The sequence below is a fragment of the Sphaerodactylus townsendi genome, linkage group LG08 (assembly GCF_021028975.2).
Source record: "Sphaerodactylus townsendi isolate TG3544 linkage group LG08, MPM_Stown_v2.3, whole genome shotgun sequence".
NCBI classification, from domain to species: domain Eukaryota; kingdom Metazoa; phylum Chordata; class Lepidosauria; order Squamata; family Sphaerodactylidae; genus Sphaerodactylus; species Sphaerodactylus townsendi.
Window position 1 is genome coordinate 72,246,401 of NC_059432.1, and position 20,111 is coordinate 72,266,511.

The window sequence follows — 20,111 nt, forward strand, 5'->3', positions numbered from 1 at the left end:
ATGTAGACCTAGATACTTGAAGTGTTCTACGTGCTCAATTTCCATATTATCAATTTTTCATTGACGATGGTACCACCTTCTCGCAAATATGATTATTTTGGATTTATCAAAATTGATGGTGAGTTAATTTTGTTGGCAGTAGTGGCTGAAAGCCTGAATAACATTTTAAGCTGATTTTAGTGTGAGATAGAATTACAGTATCGTTGGCATAGAAGAGGAGAGGGGACAGATGATTTCCTAGCTTAGGTGGGTGGTCATCAATCCTTCCTAGATGACCAGTCAAGTCATTTATGAAAAAGTTGAAAAGGTAGGGAGCAAGCACAACATCTTGCTTTACGCCTTTGTTTTGGTGTTAAAGCTGCTTCAGGGTTGTATCTGATCTGACATGAAGTGCCAGAGTATAGGCTGCAGATGAGTGAAATCAGTCACTGGTCTGTTCCAATTTTAATTACCAGTAGTTTGATTCAGCACAGAAATCATGTAGAAACATTTGATTTTGATTCAGCAAAATCATGCATCTATGCAAACCCAAATAGTTGGGCAAACATTAACATTGCTAAGGTCTCCTTAGAGTAGGCAAATGGGGTGCTAAAAAAATCAGTTACCTCTTTGTGACAGACAAATAGGGGATGAGTTGAGATAGTGGATATTTGGACATCCCTAATTCTTTGTGCTACCGTGAGAGCCAGTGCAATTGCAAATCTCAGTGGCCTATGTGTAGAATGTGAGAACGCTGCAGGTATTTGCAGTCTGCAGCTTCTGTATTGCATGAAATGGTTCTTGGAATTGTATTCTGGCAGTTTTAGGAGATCTTGAGTTTCCTGTTCTATGTCTCCAGGCAAACAGTGCTGTTCTTAAAGCATCCACTAAATGAAAGTGGGTCTGCTTCTGAGAGGTTTAAAGACTAGCTGAGAACCCTGAACCATCCTACTGCACATATGGGTAGGTAACTAGAGAGATGGTTTGTACTAAAACTTCTTTCCCTCCAGAAGTGCTTTTGACATTGATCCATCTTCCTGTGCATCTGCTATAAAAGCTCCATGTGTTGTTTGTTCTGGGGCCCATTCTCTGTTTGTATATGGCGCCAGCAGATCTTGATTGACCTCTTCATTGTCTCTTGTGAATTGAGAGTGTACCAAAAAATGGCTGCCCTGAGGCTGAATGAGAAGACCGAGGTGGCTAATGGCTTCAGCAACCATGGTTTTCATTTTAATCTTTGCTTTTTATTTTCCAGTTGGGAAGACATCCCTGATCACAAGATTTATGTATGACAGTTTTGACAACACGTACCAGGTGAGTTTCATTGGTTCTGAAACATTCCTCTGAATGCTAATGTAAAAATATTTGTATTTAAAAATTTTATTTAATACTAAGGCTGTTAAAGGGGGTGGGGGGGATCCTGTGCATATTCTCTTATAGAGAATGAATTTTGAGAGACGAGAGATGAAATATCAGCAAAGTTCAGCCCAGCCATATTTAGTATGACTATAGCCCTACCTTTTCTATGTGTTTTTGCCACTTCCCTTTATACTCCTCCAGAGAGAGCAAGAGAAATAGATTATCTTCATGAAGGTGCTAAACAGACTTTAAACAGTAAATGTTGCTTGCAAAATTTTGGCACTTAATAGCCTTTGATATAACTGAGATTGCATTAGATGCGTAGGGACAGTTCGAAGGGTTTTTCAGCTACGATCTAATCTTAGGCAATTGGCTTGGAGGTTTACCAGGAGTTTTATGTATGCACATCATGTACAGTACCCTCCCCCTGCCAAAAATGCAATATGTTTTTGCATCTCCTCTGCCTTTATTATTATCCTCTTCCTTTATCCTTTCAGTCTACCCTAAGATGTTTTTTTTCAGGGAACAATTGAAACATCCTAAGTTGATTTTGTTTATGTACAGTGGGATGAGCTTCTGAAATTCAAAAGTTCTGAAATTTTGTAGACTCAATACATAGTGGAGGACTAGAGCTCAAGATTATAGGGCCAGATCTCATGTTCCACTATGATGCATTGATCATCTCTGTGTATACAGCCCTTATGGGTATATAAGATATTCTTACCTAATGATTTTAATCTCCTCTGTCCAGAATAAATTTTGCTTTTTCAATAGCTGATTACCATCTATAATTTTTGGCTTCCTGGTGGATGAATTCCGCACAAACTGAAAGCATGTTTGATCTTGTATTGCCAAAAAACTTGTCCATTTAAAACTTTACTATATCAATTTTGCATCTGTTGCTGTTTGTTTTTCTTCGTACTGTACTCAGAGATTATCTTGGAAACAAGTCCAAGCTCATTCAATATATTTTATTTTAAAAACCAAAATTATGTATCCTAAAGAGAGCAAACAGTCTGGGCATGAGGAGAAAGAGCTGTTTGACTGGTTTGCATGTACCTCGTATCCAGTTTTTTGGACTGAACTGACATTTTTCTATACTCTGTCTCAAAGAAAGATAAAAGTGCAGTCAGACATTGTTTGGAAGAAGTAGTGTGCCTCCACAATGAAAAATATTCCCTCAGGGGAAGGGTTGAAGGGGGTCTTGGAGGGCTGGTGGCAGGCTTGGGAGGGCCGGTGGGGGGCCTGGCAGGGCAGGAGCTGTGAAGGTCAGGTGAGGAAAACCCCTTCAACTCTCCACCCCTACCCCAAAGACAGTGTCGGGCTAGGAGAGCGGTACACAGCCTCTTGACGTCTCCTCCCTTCCTCCTCCTGGGCAATGCTCACATCAGGCTCCTTCAAACCAACTGCCACCAAGGCAACTTTTCCTTGCCCATCCTTCATGGCTCCTGGCCCACCACCAGCCCTCCAAAGCCCCCTCTGCCCCCACCCCAAAGACCATGCTGGGCTAGGAGAACAGCGTATGGCCCCTTGGTGTCTCCTCCCTTCACCCGCCCAGGCAATGCTCATGTCAGACTCCTCCAGCACACTTACCTCTGAGGCAACAGGTTGGGGTGGAGGGATGGAGTGGTCTTGGGAGGGCAAAGGTGAGGAAAAGCTGCCTCAACAGCAGCGGCTGCACTGGAGGAGCCTGATGAGAGTGTTGCCTGGCCGGGGAAGGGAAGAGATGCTGAGGGGCCACGTGCCGATCTTCTAGGTTGGCATGGTTTTTGCAGCAGAGGTGGAGGGTATGAGGGGCTTGAGAGGGATGGTGGCCAGCTAGTGAGGCAGTGCGTGGCTTGCCATCGATGTCCAACCAGACACAGCTTGACCTTTGGGTGGGGTGGAGGATCCAAGCAGAGCATTCTATGCAAGAAAGAAGGTCCAGGAAATGGCAGTGGCTTAATTCTCAATTGAACGTCTATCTTTCAGTGACACAGAGTATATACATCCACAAAAGTAATTTAAGTATTAGATAAAAGAGGTATAGGAACATACCAGTGCACTTTTCAAAAATCAGTTCTTTGATGCACTGTGAAATAATTGTGTGATAGTTCTGCTACCCCAGGAGGGTCTAGATGCACAAGAAATTCAAGAAACTCCTTGTATGGCAGTATTTTTAGAGTAATCAGTTCAGAATCTGAGATCCCAGAATCCTTTGCAATGTTAGGGTATAGAAATACACTTCTTAGATCAAAGACTGCAGTTGCTTGGGAGGACCAAGGATTCCAGACTGATTCAGTTTTCTATACCGAAATATTTAGATCACGTTTGTTTTGTCTCCCCAGTTAGCCCAGGGAATCGTAGCTTGGGAGAGGACAGGGATACTTAACAGAGAAGTCTCAGAATCTCAGAACATTGTAATCCCTAGCATGCTTAGGGAGGGGCAGGGGTGACAAACTGGTATAAACACATGCAAGTTGGTAATGAAAGTAGGGTCTTTGTTTCTGCTAATGGAAATTTGAAGTAATATTTGCTTGGTCAAAAGTTAATGGAGTTAGAACAATTTGGGGGATAAAATAAAATGGAAGAATTGAGAGCCAAGATACTGCTTTGATTCTGTGAGGTCCAAGGAGGCCATCATGAGAATGAGGCAGTTTAACAAGAGAATCAATCTAATTTGCTGCACTGGGCCCATTCCTGTGATGCATTTTAAATTGCTTGTCAAAAGGTGAAAAGGGAATTTGTTTACTTTACTAATCTGAAACATTGATTGTGTCAGGTGGTTCGTTAAGTTTAAATGGCCAAGGAAAGGACTGCAGAAAACCAACTGAAAAGCATTGCTTCAAATCATAATCTCTAAGTGCACTACCTCTGGAATGCCACACTGTTCCTGTTGAAGGGAATGGGGGAACCTGTTCTCTAGTTCAGTGGTGGACAAGAATGATGGGCAGCCCCATCCAAACAGCCAGGTGGCACCACAGCCACACTGCTCCCAGAGAGACTTCCTGGTGGCATGGGGAGGCTTGCAAAGAGAAAAAGCCTCCCTGCCACCGAGAAGCCTCCATTGGGCTGTATAGACTTATGGCACCTTTTCGGCGGCTTATGTCTAAATAAACTACTGCCAGCATAAGACAGGGGACTGCCAGGAAGGAGCCAACTGGTGGCAAACAGCCAGGAAGGAGCCCAGCCATGCCTCCAGACCGTCCCCACTGTGACAGAGATGCAGGGATGCTGCAGCAGCATCCTGTGCTGCATTCCACCCCTGGGGAGGGCAGCAGCCACACACTGGCAATGTTGTCCCTCTGTCAGGGCAAGTGCCCTAGGGAGGGCTGTGCACCGCTCCCATGGACTGATCCCCCCCCTTTGGATGAGGCCGTTAAAGACACAACTTGAGACAGGGTGGTGAAGATGGTATTCTCCAGAGGTGGCAAAGTGTTAGCTGAGAGGTAGCATATTAAGGCCAAGTCCTTGCTGAAGGGTTAATCCTGTGTCAAGGCTGACTGATTTTGCATTGCAGAAAGGGACTGGTAAACTGAATGGGTTGGAGGTGGAGCTTGAGGGCAGAACCAACAGTATAAAGCTGAGAGCAGCTGATTTCAGTCTAAGCCTGGGAGAGGACAGGGATACCTTGCTACATCTCTGCGTGTAGGGAGTTCAGATGGTGCTAACCCTACATCTGACCTCCACAAGGAGATGGGGGAGAAGTGAACCCAGCTGGCTCTGTTTGCAGTCTCCCCCATGGAGCTTCCAGCTGCATCCCAGTCCAAATTCACGGGGAGTTCCGGACTGGGGTGCAGTTAGGGGGGCTGCAAATGCAGCTCCAGAAATTAGTGCCCAGGGTCCTGCCCCCCCCTCCAGATATGCCAGCGGGCTGATGTTAGTTAATTAAGACCGTTGACAATTGGTGGCAATTGCTCTAGCTAGGAGGAGACACGGGAAGATTGAAAAAAGATCAGGGTTTTAGTGTGGTTGGGTTAGTGAAGAATACGTTCTATTGGTTGTTTCTCCTCTGTTTCGGTTATATTTATATTGGTTCTCCCTGAGGGGTAAATACGTTGCAAAGTTTCAAAATTGCATTTCTGTTCAAATAAAATCTGCCTACTGTGGTTACCTTTTTGAAAACGTTGACATTGGTGTGGAGAATAGTCCTTTAACTCTCTCATGCCATCCACAGTTTTGTCCATGCAGATATGAAAAGGAGAGTGGGGTTTTTCATACTTGCTTGGTGGGAGGAATGTTCTCAACCATAAGTCATCCCTCTTTATCCAGAAGTGGGCAGGTCCCCTTCTGGGAAAGAAAAATAGGCCCCTGTTGGTGGTAGCCATCTGTGTTAAATACATCAAGGGTGGGCTAGGGGAGTTTAAAGACATCAGTGGTGGGCTAGGCAAGTTTAGGCATCCTTGAGGGCAAACAGGTCCTTTGCAAAGTGAAGTCACTTTCATCTGCTGTGAGCTCAATCTCACCTGAGAAGTAAATCAGTATAAAGACCATGAGGCCCTTTTCTTGCTCTCTGCAATTATGGGTTACTGGCAGCCACCATTTTTACCATCATCTCAGTGCTGAGCCAGTAGGAGAACATACATTCCAATGGAAAGTGAGGTGGGCCAAATGAATATAGACCAAATGTATGGAATGGAACGTATCAGTTCACTTCAACTGTGATGATTTATTCTGGCTGCAATCAGTAAGAGAGTTGCAATTTTCTAAGCCCGTTAACCTCCATGGACCTAGAAGGGTATAACTGTTCAAGATGGCACCATTAGGGTTGTTTCTTTTCTGAATTCAGGAGAATTTGCTAATGATGGAAGGAAATGTATTGAGAGAAGCAGGGATAGGATGATGAGAAATAGAGCCTTGGGCATGGAGTAGCATACATGACAATCAGGCTCTCCCATGACCACTTTAAGCTTGGCTTATGGACCCTTGCAGTTTTTGAGCCTGCCAACCCCGAGCCCTACTTTTACTTTTTAAAGCTCATTTCTGTTCTGTGATCATGAGATTTAGAAATGTGCCTTTTAAAGCTCCACACAGGATCCTCAAGTATCCAGATTCAGCACTAGACCCCCTGTTAAATTTCAGCACCCCTGAGCAGGGAGTTGAAGTGTTGTTGGGAGCTGAAGATTAAGGATTTAAGGGTGTGAAAGGGTTCTCCCCTTAAGGTTCCAGATTTCCTTCAAGGAGGATGCTTCTGCCACCCCCACATGCTTTCTTGCGGCCCATTGTTCACTCATCACATTGCTTATCTCACTTCTCTCTTATGTTTGCTGTAGCTTGAAGCCCAGACCAACAGGCACCACTTTTCATTATTTGTTGTTATCATGGAGAGCCAGAGGGACTTGTAAATAAGATGAGCATTAATATTTAGGCGGGAGAATGTGCAGCTATCCAGTATGCATACTGACCCAGCCAACTGTTACCATGGAAGCCTGGGAAAGAAAATTAGTCAAACGGAGTCCCTTGCAATGATGCCGGCTTAGCCAGTCCTCGAGAACTGTTTTGCTGGTTCCAGTGGAGAGAAGATCAGGCTAAATAAACATGAATTTAACCTGCCTGACCTTGACTTTTAGCTGCTTTCCAATGTGAAAGCTAAATCCCTGCATTGTTTCTCTTCTGTAACCTTCTGTGTCAAAATGCCTTTTCCCATAAGACACGTGATGGGCAGTGACAGGTCTAAGTGTCTGCAAAGGACAACTATAGATTGCTGTGCGTGCTTTAAATGTAGGGGGTGTTTTTCTCCAAAGATTTGGATTCCCTCTCTTTCTTTACCCTGTTCACACTTAGAAATGAGGAAGTGTTCCCAGATATCTGAGGTTACAGCAGTATATAGTATCCTTATGGTTCTAACAGCAAATATGGATAGATTTTCTTAGCTTCCTGTTCCTGAACTCTCAGATGAATTTTGCTCATTGTGCAAACAGGCTGGCTTGGTTTTTCAACACTAGCCAGCTGTCTCTGGGGAGCATGCCCCATGCAGATTGCAACACTTCCTCTTTAATTAATCAACTAAAAATTAGCAGCAGATGTAACCTGAAATCCAAATGTCCAGAACTGGAGTGTTTGGTACCCAAGCTCTGGAGGCTGCTGCTTGTAATTACTGTGGTTGGTTCTGCAACCATGGGATATGTCAGGGCTCCTCTGTAATGAACCCTGCAGGAACCTGCATCTTTGATCAAAAACCAAACACTCATCCAGCATATGCATCCTCAGTTGCCATATCAGAATACTTTTTATGACAAAGTATTCCATGGTATGCTGGTGATATCATCTATTTAGCTATGGTAACCTTTACTTCGAACTCATAGTTAAACTATAGTGTTTTCATAACTGATGACGATGAATTTCTGGGTGACTTCCTATTGCGTCCTGTACAGTTCTGTTAAACGATGGAGGAGAGAGGCTTTTGCTCAGTCGTAAAACATCTGCTTTGCATGCAAGATGCAAAAGTCCCAGGTTCAGTCTCCCGTTAAAAAATCAGATAGTAGCCGATGTGTTGTGAAAGACCATTGCCTGATACCCTGGAGAGCCGCTGCTAGTCAACGTAGGCAGTGCTGACACTGATAGACCAAAGGTCAGAGTCATATAAGGCAACTTCATGTGTTCATGTTTTCATCTTCAGTTTGAGTGCATGGGTGGGTCCTACTGAATCTCTGTCAACTCCTGGAGAACTTTGAATGGCCAGAGGAAAAAACAGAATGTTCAGACATCGTTGCCTTTTACCGCTTAGGAATTTACGGAGACCCACTGATACTTCCTGGATGCTCCTGATGAGGATAAGAAAATGGTGGCAAAACTATGAAGGTGTTAACACTTGCTTATCAATGCCACAGATAAGCCTTCATTACTAAAATGTTGATCAGGGAGCTGGCAAGAGTTCTGTCCGTTCATCAAACATTGTGTAGAACACAATCTGAAGCAATACACCTCTAGTTCTGTCATCCCAAAATGATTTTGACTCTCTAGTTATTGATTAGCAGCCTCCCCCGGAACGATGGCAACGGCTTTTGAAACTGAAAGCACTTATTACAGCTGTTTATTATTTCATATAGGTGGGGGTTGCCATTACAAGAAAAAAAGTAACCTCACAAAAACCCTACTAGGTATGCTTAAAAAGCCCTGGGGTGCATGTAAAGTAGCTCTTTCAATCCTAGCCAAGGTGTGTAATTTAAACTCATTTGTCCCAAAATGAGTGCTGACCTTTATTCCATTTTCTGTCTTGCAGGCTACGATTGGAATCGACTTCTTATCTAAAACCATGTACTTGGAAGACCGGACAGTAAGTGGCAGGCATTGCTGAAAAGCTGACATTCTCAAACTATGTACTGAGACAGGAGTAGCAGGCAAAGGCAGGAGATATTTTCCAAACTAACCCCATGTTTCAAACAGCCTGAACTGGCAAAAACATAATCTACTTATGTGCTTTCATATCATTTTGTTGGCTTGCCTTTGACAGAGGCTTTTGCTCTTAGAAGTCTCTTATCTTTATGAGCAAAGATGCTTTAAGCTGCAGTTTCCACCTGGTCCCGTCTTGTCCTCTGTGCTCTTTCATAGGGAGCCTGCTCTAAGTCTTTGTGAGGTGGAACTGAAGTCACAACAGCCATCACTTCCCATGATATATATATATATATATATATAGGAAGAGACATTTTGGCCACATGTCCCATGGATAGAAACTCTAAATAAGATATTTTGGTTACAAATCTCATGGTCAGAAGCACTAGATTAATTTTTCTTGGGTTTTCAGCTAAATCTGAACTGAGAGACACATAATTTAATGGAACAAATTTCAAATAAATTTACTCTTTAAGGCACAAAATGCTTCGCATTGAGGAATGGGTTGCTATACAGCACTAGCTCAGCTCGATTCTTGCCCACAGAGTCCAGCAATCCCAGTGAGCACTGACCTCCACTCTAGAGCCCTAGATGTCCCCACTTCCGGTTTTTCAGGACACCCTTTGAGCCTGCGTTGAGGAGGCACGTACTTAAAAGTACATAGACCCCAAAGTTCTTTATCAAAAGAAAAAACTCAAACTATCAAAGATACACAAATTGATGTAAGCCCATCCCATGGAGAGAATAGGAACTGATGGATAGCAACTGAGCCAAATACGCTGATGGAATGGGTCTTCCTCAGGATGTGGCGTCTGTGGAGCGGGGCCATGCAGACTAGTGGGCTCTCCCTCTAAGGTGTGGAATGTGTGTTCACATGAGCACTGAATGAGATTGTCCTTTCAGGTCCAGAAAGCACCATATGTCATGATATATATCATAAATATAGCCCTCCAGGAACAATTTGGAGCATTCTATTCATGGCATGCATCACTGTAACCATGCTGAACTCTCTTGTTGTCCATAATGGGTAAGGAAATTGAGGGGGGGGGTGTATGCTGGAAGGGATATTGAGAATGTCAGGAAGCAATTCAGCACCTTAGAAGTCAGGAATGTTCAGGCTCAGTGGAACAATTTTATTCCTCTTATGACCTGGAAGTTTGTGGACTTGCAGAATCTTTGAAGAGGGGCAGCAATTGCCTTTGATAGTAACGCTGTTCTAAGTGCTGGAGTTCTGACATATTTCCTTGGAAATAGCCCTAGATGGGGGGGCACTTTTAAAATGTCTTGATTTATAGATTTTGGGGGAACTTTGCACAAGGATAATCCAATGTCAAAGTGGATAGGAGTTAGCTCTAATGAGAGGAAAACAGCAGCTGCTGCATTAATAAGTGGCAGCTAACTATCTCGTGCAGTGTTAATGCACTCTCAGACATCCATCTCAGACCTAATGGGTTGTTTTCAGGGCTTTCCAGTTGCTCTAATGAAAGCCACAGGCAGAGTGATGTAGGAGCACAGAAGGGGGGGGGGGGAGAGCACTAGTAGATTTCCTTGTCCTTCCCAAGGGGCTGTCAACCTTCTCTCCAAAAGATACTCCAAATCTGGGGGCTCAGGGAAATGATGAAGCCAAGTGTACCACAATTAGCTGTGAGCAAGTAGTCCTCTAGCAGAAGCTCCTTAGTATTTTCGTCTGAAATGAATACATGTATTTTGTCTGAAACATAGATGCCAAACGGTACCCTATGCTGATGCTGTTCTTGAGCCTTCCTTTGGCACCCACAAGAAATCATCCTGTTGGCAGTATAGTTGACCAAGCATATTGCATATTCTGCAGGTTAATGTGACTTAATGTGACTTAAACCAGAAGATGTACAATAGAGCCAGATATGGGTCTGAAACATCTCACACAATTAATGCAGCACCAGCAGAGGGTTCGGTTCCCCCCACCCATGGAGGTCCTTTAGACCTGGGACAACAAGAGGAGAACTAGACTGCACTGTTCAAACTGTGTTGCTGGAGTATTGTGTTGCTTGAAGACATATGGCAGATAGCAACCTTACACTGCCTGTGTCCATATTTTCCTTATTAGTGTAAGAGACAGTGATGTAGCTATAGATTTTTGTATGGGGTGGGTTCAGAGGCGTGGCCACGCCCCCACCCACCCCTGGCCACACCACCCCAAGCTCCGCCCCCACCTCAGTGCTCTGAGGCCGGGTAGAGCAACCTCCTCTGCCCCCCCAGCTCCCCCCCCACACCAGCTGGGAGCCCAGCTGGCAGTCCCTTGTTCCCTCCCCTCTGGGGAGAAAAGACTGCCATCCCCGGCCTCGGAGAGCTGCTTTTATAAGCACTGAGGCCAGGGGGCAAGGCTTGGGAGGCATGGCCACACCCCCAGGGCTGGGTGGGGGTATGACCACACCTCCCAAGCCCCGCCCCTGGCCTCAGTGCTTCTAAAAGCAGCCGCGGATGGCAGTCTCTTCTCCCTGGAGGGGAGGGAAGAAGGGACTGCTGGCTGGGAGCCCAGCGGGTGGGAGAAGGCGGAGGCGGGGGGAGCTTCAGACATGTAATGGGGGGGGGGGTTTGAACCCATGAACCCCGCCTTATCTATGTTCTTGGTAGGAGAATTCACAGCATCTAAAGTTACTGATATGCTCTGATCTATTGCCCTGATCTAGTAAAAACCATTTCATTACACCTCTCAGTTGCTCTTCAACTGTATCACAATGGCTTTTTGCCTCCTGTTCTTGGATCACACCTTTTATTCACAAGGCTCTGAAACAGCTTTTTAAACTGTGTGCATTGCTCCCAGTCCATAAACACCTGTGTCTGCAGCAAAGGAACACGGTTGCCTTGAGTAACCAGAACCAAGAAGCTTGGCAGAGGAGGGGGAAAACCCTCCCAGGAGGGCATCTCAGAAAAATGACAGATGCTTCCTCTGTGTGTTCTTTGTCTCTTTTGTTCTCCTTTCTTCCCATCTTCCAGGGTGGTTTCTCTTCCTAATTGTGTGTGTCTTCTCTCTTGCGTATCTTGTCTGGTCATCTCCTCCCCCACACCCAACAGGTGCGGTTGCAGCTCTGGGACACAGCAGGCCAGGAGAGGTTCCGAAGCTTGATCCCCAGTTACATTCGAGACTCCACAGTAGCTGTGGTGGTCTATGACATCACAAGTGAGTTAAATTTCCAGCTGTGGTTGTCTGCAGAACAAAATGTGGGAACACGTTGTAATTACCCTTTGCTGCTCTAGATCAGCCGTAATGGACCATTCCATGCTCTGCAAGGTGTAGTGTCAGAAGAAAGACTGTCTTATGGAATGCTGTCTTATGGAATGCTGTCTTATGGAGTGATACATTAAGGCTAGAATTGGAGAGAGTAGCACATCATCCTCTTTCCATTTCATTCCATGGTAGTCTTTTATCTTGAAGACACTGTTTCTGTTCTTAGAGCTTCTCATGTTGAATATTGGTTGTTCCTAACAACCTGGTGAACTGTATATTCACAGTTTGAATAAATGACTGCCTTAGGTCTTAGTAATTTTTCTTACGGGTATTGGTTGAAATATTTGTTTACCCTACAGTAGAGTATGAAAGAGCTAAGTTTCCTTCCTAGTCAAAAGACCACCAGGAATCTCTGTTAAGTACTTTGCTAGGACTGAACAAGCTCCAAAAAAAAAATACTAGAGTATATGGGCTTTGTTCTGCTCCCATCAAGTAATTCTTGTTGGTTTTTCCTGGAAGTCTTTCCAATAGTGGTCAACTGGATAACTCTGGGAATTTATAACAGGAGTATAAAATAGTATACTCCCTTAGTTTCTATACTGTTCCACACCTGAGAACTTGGTATTTTTCCTGCATCTTGATAGGCAGTATACTAGAACAGCTAAAGATGGCCACTGTGTTTAATACAAAGAAACTGTGGCTGTTTCCACTTGGTGATGATTCTCTGTGTTTCTTTCATGGTAGTACGTAGATTGTTATAACGTTGTAATGCCACAGCAATGTTCAAATTCTGGGGTTTTTTTAAAGCTTGAGAAAGGAATTGGGGCGGGGAGGGGGGATGTTGCCAGTAGCCAGGAAGGCAGGGACTGAAATAGGAAAATGGTACTGATGTGGGCAGCACTTGCCTAAAAATGTACACTTTCCTGTTGTGATGTCATATCAGTGTACACAGACTGCAGATTTCCCAAAAAGACAGTATCAGACCAAGTTTGGGAAAGATGGCAGCTAAGTAAGAGAAAAGAGTCTTGGAAGCAAAGTATGTAGAAGTAACCTGCATATAAAGGAAGAATAATTTTGTACTTATTTCTAAAAGGATACATTAGTTTATATCACTTCCCAAAGTTGCACATTTTAGCTCCTTATTGTGGCTTTGCTTGAATTCTTGTATTTCTTTCTAATATTTGTATCTCTGTCTTCCACATTTCTTTTGTCCAGAACAGGCTTTGGCCTCCATTGAAAAGCCATTCAAGTCACAATTGCATGTACTGGTAGTTATTTTTCCTATAAATCTCCAGTTCTTTTGCAGTGTATTTCCCACTGAAGAACCGGTTTCTCCTATCATGTGCCAATAATACAGTGTTCACATCAGTATCTTTTGATGGTGATGGGCAGTAACTTACACAAATTGAGTGTGCTTTGATTAGGCACGATGAGAAATGCCATATTGTGTCTCCCAATTTGATTACCTGAAAGTGGACCTGGCCACATCTTATTATGCATTCTACCTGTAATACCTGAGCTCATTTAGATTGCATTGGGACATTGTGCCAACAGTCATTTCTAAGCTCTGGCTAACAAGTGGTCACTTGCTGAACAGATACCAGAACAAAGTAAGTTGTACTCCAGCGGCAACAGGTGCCTTAGGTCTTTGAGTTCAGAGACATGATGTTAGTGTAAAAGCAACACAAGCTGTGTGCATTCTTCTGAGCAGAACCTTTTCTGAGTTGGCACTGAAGTGGCACTGGGGAAAATGTCCTTTGCAGATCCCCCCCAATAAAGAATTCTCAACAATATCTGAAACCTCAGTATAAGCCCATCACATCCTTGAGGGATCAATTTTGACCTTTCTTCCAACGTTCTCTGTTTCTTAGACTCACATCATGTTTATGTGTATGTTAGTTTTATAAGATGCTTCGTTCTTGTAAAGAGCTTGAATTTGCTCCCTCAATAGCCCTATGAGGTGAATCACTGCTGTTTTACCAGTGGGAAACTGAGGCAAAACCCCACAACAACAATGATTTAGCAAGACCATACAACAAGTCCCTGACAAAGGCAGGGTTCAAGGTTTGTACTTGTACAACAGCCCTGTGAGGTAGATTGGGCTGAGAGTGACCTGCCCAAAATTATCCATTTAATTACTTGGCTGAACAGGAATTTGAATACAGATCTCCTAATTCCTGTGCTACACTCTCTCTTCTGAGAAACCAAGTAATCTTCACACGGATGTACTACCCAATAAAAACTGTCAAATCATAAGAGTTTTCTGCAGCTGCCAGCCTTGAAGGAAGCTGGACTTTGACCTTTTCTTGTTCGCATTTCTTCCTGTTTGTTCTGACTTACAGTGTTCCTTGTTGCAATTAATTTAAATGAAAAGGAAGAGTGACAGGAAAAACAGTTCTCCTTCCCTCTGCTGGCCCCTGTTAGCAGAGGCAGCTGAAGCAATCACAAAAGGGGTCAGGGCTATGCAGGTGACTAGTAACTGAGTGGCTCATTAAAAATGTTCCTTTGAATAGGTTTCTATGGCAGGTCTGAGGCCCATGCACTGGCTGCTATAGTAGCACGAAATCCTCTGTACAATAATGGATAGTAGATTTTCCTAGGAAAATGCAAGGAGATGCACGTGGAAGTGGCATTCCACAGAGGAAAGGCTAAGCCGATATGCTTCCAGTCCATTTGTTTGAGCTGAATTCCAAGCTGAAATTGTTGCTAGTAAGGAAAAAGTCAAGCCTTTGTGTGGGGTGGGTGGAGAGATGGTGATCTGAGCTTCAGAAATAGCTTGGTTATGTGCAGAAAGCAAGGTTGACCTATCTCAGTTTGAATGAGCCCTTTTAGACCTGCAGCTGACTTTCTCTCTTCTGCTCATGCCCATAATCATCACCTTCTGGGAAGAAAATGTACTACTTCTGTAGCATTCTTGGCCTCTCTTCCTGGCCCCAGAAATTAGCAGACATCAATTTATTCCTTTATTCCTCTCACTCACTCAATTTATTCCTCTCACTCAGTTCCTTCTGATTCCCTTAACTCTCCATCCTTATCAAATGTTGCTTGCCTAACATGTTTTTTGAGTACTCCAAGTTCTTCATGCACAGTGTATGTAATATGTTCTACCTTACATCTCTATAAGTGGTAGACAAGGGAGACAAGTCTAAAAGCCCCGAGCCATTCTAAGTTCCTTTTAAAGCACATTTGCAAGCTTCATAGTATTTCTTGCTGTCACTTCCAAGTGTCCCATGGAAGTATTAATCCTTTAAAAACCAAACCTGTGGCTACTGGAAAACCATCCTTTGTCTGAAATCCATCTTCCTTGTTTCTCTTCTCTCTCACAGATCTCAACTCCTTCCAGCAGACATCCAAATGGATTGATGATGTCAGAACAGAAAGAGGAAGTGATGTTATCATCATGTTAGTAGGCAACAAAACAGATTTGGCAGATAAGAGGTAAACAATTAAATGGAGCTGAGGGAACTTCTGTGGGAAAAGATGGACATTACAAATCTTTGAATCACAAGAAGCATACAAAATGGCAATAAGCCACTTACTCTAAAGGAGCTCTATTGCCTCTGGTTGTCATAGGAACAGCTCCCTAAGGTGACAACTCCTGTCTTATTGACCATTGTTGAATCCACTGTTAAATTAGAGGATTTCACCTAGTGAAATTATTACAGCTTCTCATCATACGCCCACTCCTCACTTCCCTCCCATTCCCATACAACCCCCCTTTGCTAGTGGCTATTACAAAATTGGAGGAGCCACGTGGCGTAGTGGTTAAGTGCTTGCACTGCCACTCACACGGTCAGGAGTTCGAGCCCCCTGTGGGTCAGATATCCTGGCAGCTGGCTCATGGTCAACTCAGCCATCCATCCATTCTTTGGTTGGTAAATGAGTGCCTAGCATACAGCTAGGGGGTAAAGAATACCCGGGGAAAGCAATGGCAAACTACCCCACAAAAATGGCTTGCCTATGAAATCACTGCTTGCAGTGGTACCTCAGGGTTGAACATGACTGAAGGGGAAACTTAATCTTTATTACAAAATTACCATTTTCCTTACTCTGTGTATCCACTTCAGACAGATAACAATTGAAGAAGGGGAACAGAGAGCTAAAGAGTTGAATGTCATGTTTATTGAGACAAGTGCAAAAACAGGATACAATGTAAAACAGGTAAGAAAGGAAACTTATTTTGGGATGATGATGACTTGGCAAGAACTTCACTGGCAGCTTGGTCCAGTTTGGATGTCACATGATGCATTTTATCCCTACATGTAGATTAGGAAAATTACAGGTGCTTTGCCATTTGAAAAAAAGCGTATCGATGTTTTGATTTCGTTCTTGCATTACTATTGCAAACTATGAATTGTCACCATCGGCTTAAGGAAAATCATCATGCAGTAGTATCCAGGCGGGAAACAGTAGCGAAATTTATGGGAGACGAGAGGACAAGCATGGATAACAGGCTTCTAATGATGGACCTTCTAGTGCTTCCTTGTTAAAATTCACTAACATAGTAATGAACAGATTTTTTTAAAGCCAAAACATCTGACCACTAGTGCAATATATAATTGTGTAGACAGGAAGTAAAAAATCTACAAGAACTGTAGGCAATAGATTGAAAATAGGTTTACTATTAGAAATCAGAGCACTTGGGATGCAAAGCAGTATTGGGTATTGAAAGCCCTTTTACAGAGAGCAGTGGTTAGAATATAAATTTGTTTGAACTGAGGCTTCTAAGAATCAGTCTACTTTCTAGGATTACATCTAAGGGATTGGGAGGCAGAGAATAGTCCCCAGTGTACCTCAAGCACAGGTTGCTGGAGAACAAGAGAAGCTGGAATAGGAAAATCCTACATAGCCACAGGCTTTCCAGAAGGAAGTTTAAACTAAATCTTGTCATGAAAATAAAGCATTGCCTTTAAAAAAAGAAAAATGGTTAAGATTGGGCAAAAAGGTAACCGTTTACCTCTTGTGTCATGCATCCATCAATAGCTTACAAGCTCCTTAGAGGCTCGGGTAGGCTTTTGAAAACCAAGGAGGAAAACTTATTCTAAGATCAGGATCCCATTTTCTAGTCTAATGATGATTGATTTGAATTACACACTCTTGCACATTGAACCTTTACTTACACATTCTGTCCTCTGTTCTCTGATAGTTTCTAGCTTTCACGTGGATCCTGAATATTTGACAAGTGTCTTTTGACCCTCAACAGTGGCTTTTATACTTTTTTAATGGTTGTACCTATCTTAAGGTGGCCAGGATCCAGGACAACTTCCACTCTTTTGAGAACTTGGTAGCCAAAATGATCTTTGGATTTTAAATTTAATTTTGCCTGCAAATGGGACTTGTAGAATTCTGATGGGAGCGATGTATAGGATATCTTACCCGAATAACCCAAAATAAAACAGGAGTCTGGTTGGACTATAAAGACTGACCAAGCTTATTGCAACACAAGCTTCTGTGAGTCAGAGCTCACTTCATCCAATCCCCCGGAGGTCTTACAGGAAGATCATCCCATTTGTTTTGAAAGAACAGCTGTTCTGTTCATGACCATTAACTGGCTATGTCTCACTTCCAAGGCTAGACTGCTTTACCCGACAGGCTATGGCTGGGATTGCTTGCTGATGATCAAGTTACTTGGTCATGTAAATATTTTTGCAGTGTACTTGCTCTCAGCATGCAGCATCCTGCAATCTGGAGGAAAGGACAGTTGGTACTACACTCTGAGTGCATATGTAGGAACTGAATGGTCGTTTGGTCTTTTGCAACACTGTAATTCTGTGCCATTGTCGCTTTTCTGGCAGCAGCCACATTTTGAACCCCAGCAACTATTATTTTCATGAGCCCAGTGAACCCTTTCCTTTCCTTTTGAGATGTGTATGAATGGCTCCCAACTCTACTTTTCTGGGGACAGATAGGCTGGGTCCCTTGCTGTTTGTTTAACCAATTTCCCAAACAATTTAATTTCTGTTTACATCTTGCATCTGAAATGCAACTCAGAAGTCCTAATAATTGTGTTGCTTTTTACCTTTCCCTCTGTTCTGCCTTTTTCGTACAACGCTTTGCACATTGCTTTAGCTCTTCCGACGTGTTGCTTCAGCTTTGCCAGGAATGGAGAGTGTTCAAGAGAAGAGCAAAGAAGGGAGTATCCTTTGGTAATAACAGTCACTTCTTCCATAATTTCCTTTCCATTCAGGAAACTTCCACTCTTAGATGTGTTTTCACACACAGGGCTTAATGCTTCACTTGGGTCCCTTCTGTGTATGTGAAACGACCACCATCCAGAATGCTTTCTCTTTTGGATTACCTTCAGAGAAGGGCTCAGAAGCAACTGAAAGCTCAAATATCAAACACTACAGGAAGTGACATGGTTTATCCTTTCATGCCACCCTGTCATCAGAAATTGTCAGAGCAGAGAGCATTTCATCTCTTCCTAGCTGATTACATTTATCTTGAGAAATGGGTGAAAATGGAAACTAGGCAGGAGACAGCTATAAATTAGTCCATGGCCAATATAAACCAGTGTGGCCAGGATTATTAATAGGACAAAACATGTATACATGGTTCTCCTTAAAAATATATCAAAATTCTGCATCAAGGGAAATTGATTTCTTATACCTTATACCTTATACACCCAGATATCCATAGTATACTCTGATTTTGATATTGCTGGTAATGAGTTGTTCAGATATTATACCAGATAGACTCAACCTTATATACTCAGATATCCATAGTATATTCTGATTTTGATACTGCTAGTAATGGGTTGCTTCCAAACATCATGGAATATTGTGCTATCATAGTGCTGTGGCAATAATTTGCAACTGGATTATCCTAAGTAGACAACCCAATCCAGTTGCAAATTCTTGTTCTAGTGCAACAATGGCACAATATCCAGTGATATTTGGATGCAACCATATTGTGCAGGGTAAGAATCCATGAGTGAAACAGAAGCCTAGGAATTTCCTCAGCTTTTCAGATTATGTTGGATACTGCCTACCCATTATTAAGGCTATATTCACAGTTACAAAGACTTTCAATTTGCTTTTTTTTTTAAAGCTGAAAGACAAGTATCGAGATGTGTATTTATTTTGTATCCTGCTGCAAGGAGGCCGAGTGACATAAATGGCTCCTTCCACATTTTATCTTCACAATAACCCGGGGGGGGGGGGATGTACATTAAGTTGAGCACATGACTAGCCCAAGGTTACCCAGTTAAGCTTCTCGGGTGACAAAGTGTGATTTTGACCTTGAACTCCCCTGGCATAACCTACATAGCACCAGTTACCCTTTAAGGGTTGCTGGTGATAATGTCTAGTCTAGTCTCATAAGCTAGGCTGAACTGGGGGTCCAGTACCTTACATAATTCCTTGCCTCTGATAACTAACAAAAGCAATAAATATTGCCAAGTTCTAGACTCTATATTGCCAAGTTCTATATCATTTATGCTGGATATATTTGCATGCACTTGCACATATATGTTTGGATGGGTGTGCACGCATGTGCACAAGTGCATATTGGAGTTGGTTTGGGGAGTTGTTTGTCTCTAGAATCATAGTCACTGATTCATAAAAACTGTTTAACTTTGTTTTATCTTCTCTTGCTGAAAATGCTGGAATTCCATGAGCCATGTACTGTTCTTAATTTTCTTTGTCTCAAATTACTGCTTAACCAGTTGCAAGAATAACATCCTTGCGTATTTCTAAGCACCCATCAACTATTCCCTTGCAGACATAAATGGTCTCATTAGACTGAGCCCAGAATTCCCTCTTTTCCAGTTATGGGAATGAACATAAAAGAAAAGCATCCACCTAGAGAAATACTAATGAATATGGTCCAATTAACTGTTATTTATTACAGAAAAGTTCATGGTTTCCAAATTAAACATAGCAGTAATGTCTCCCCATTTCCATCTCTGTGGCTGGCAGAAAATAGAGAGTAATTGTTACAAAGGAAGTGCCTGACATTCCCTTGTTTAGGTTATGCAGGGAGGGCCAGAGATGATCCATGTAACTGTCTCTTCTACCTAATAGCAATTCTTCACTATGGTTTAGAAATTATCTTGGTTAGATTTCCCTGTCGACATGCATGGCTCTAAGGTCAAGGGAGTTCTAGAAACAGATGCTAAAAGGAGACAACAAATTTATTTTAAAAGACAGTCAACAGCTTTACTTTGAATTTAGAACATTGTCCTGTATTCCCTGCTGGCTCCTAGAAACCATTTCCATTCCTAGGGCCTCTGAATAATGCTCTCCTGCTCTTT

At 42.9% G+C, this 20,111-nt stretch overlaps 1 protein-coding gene across 1 annotated transcript in view; it reads left to right on the forward strand.

Moving 5' to 3' along the window:
• Positions 1-20,111, forward strand: part of RAB6B (RAB6B, member RAS oncogene family) — a 58,105-nt gene that overhangs the window by 33,755 nt on the left and 4,239 nt on the right. The window contains exons 2-7 of the mRNA XM_048505569.1: positions 1,235-1,293; positions 8,540-8,593; positions 11,704-11,809; positions 15,184-15,295; positions 15,925-16,018; positions 17,927-17,993. Coding sequence (XP_048361526.1) covers positions 1,235-1,293; positions 8,540-8,593; positions 11,704-11,809; positions 15,184-15,295; positions 15,925-16,018; positions 17,927-17,993 — 492 coding nt within the window. The remainder of the gene's footprint in view (positions 1-1,234; positions 1,294-8,539; positions 8,594-11,703; positions 11,810-15,183; positions 15,296-15,924; positions 16,019-17,926; positions 17,994-20,111) is intronic.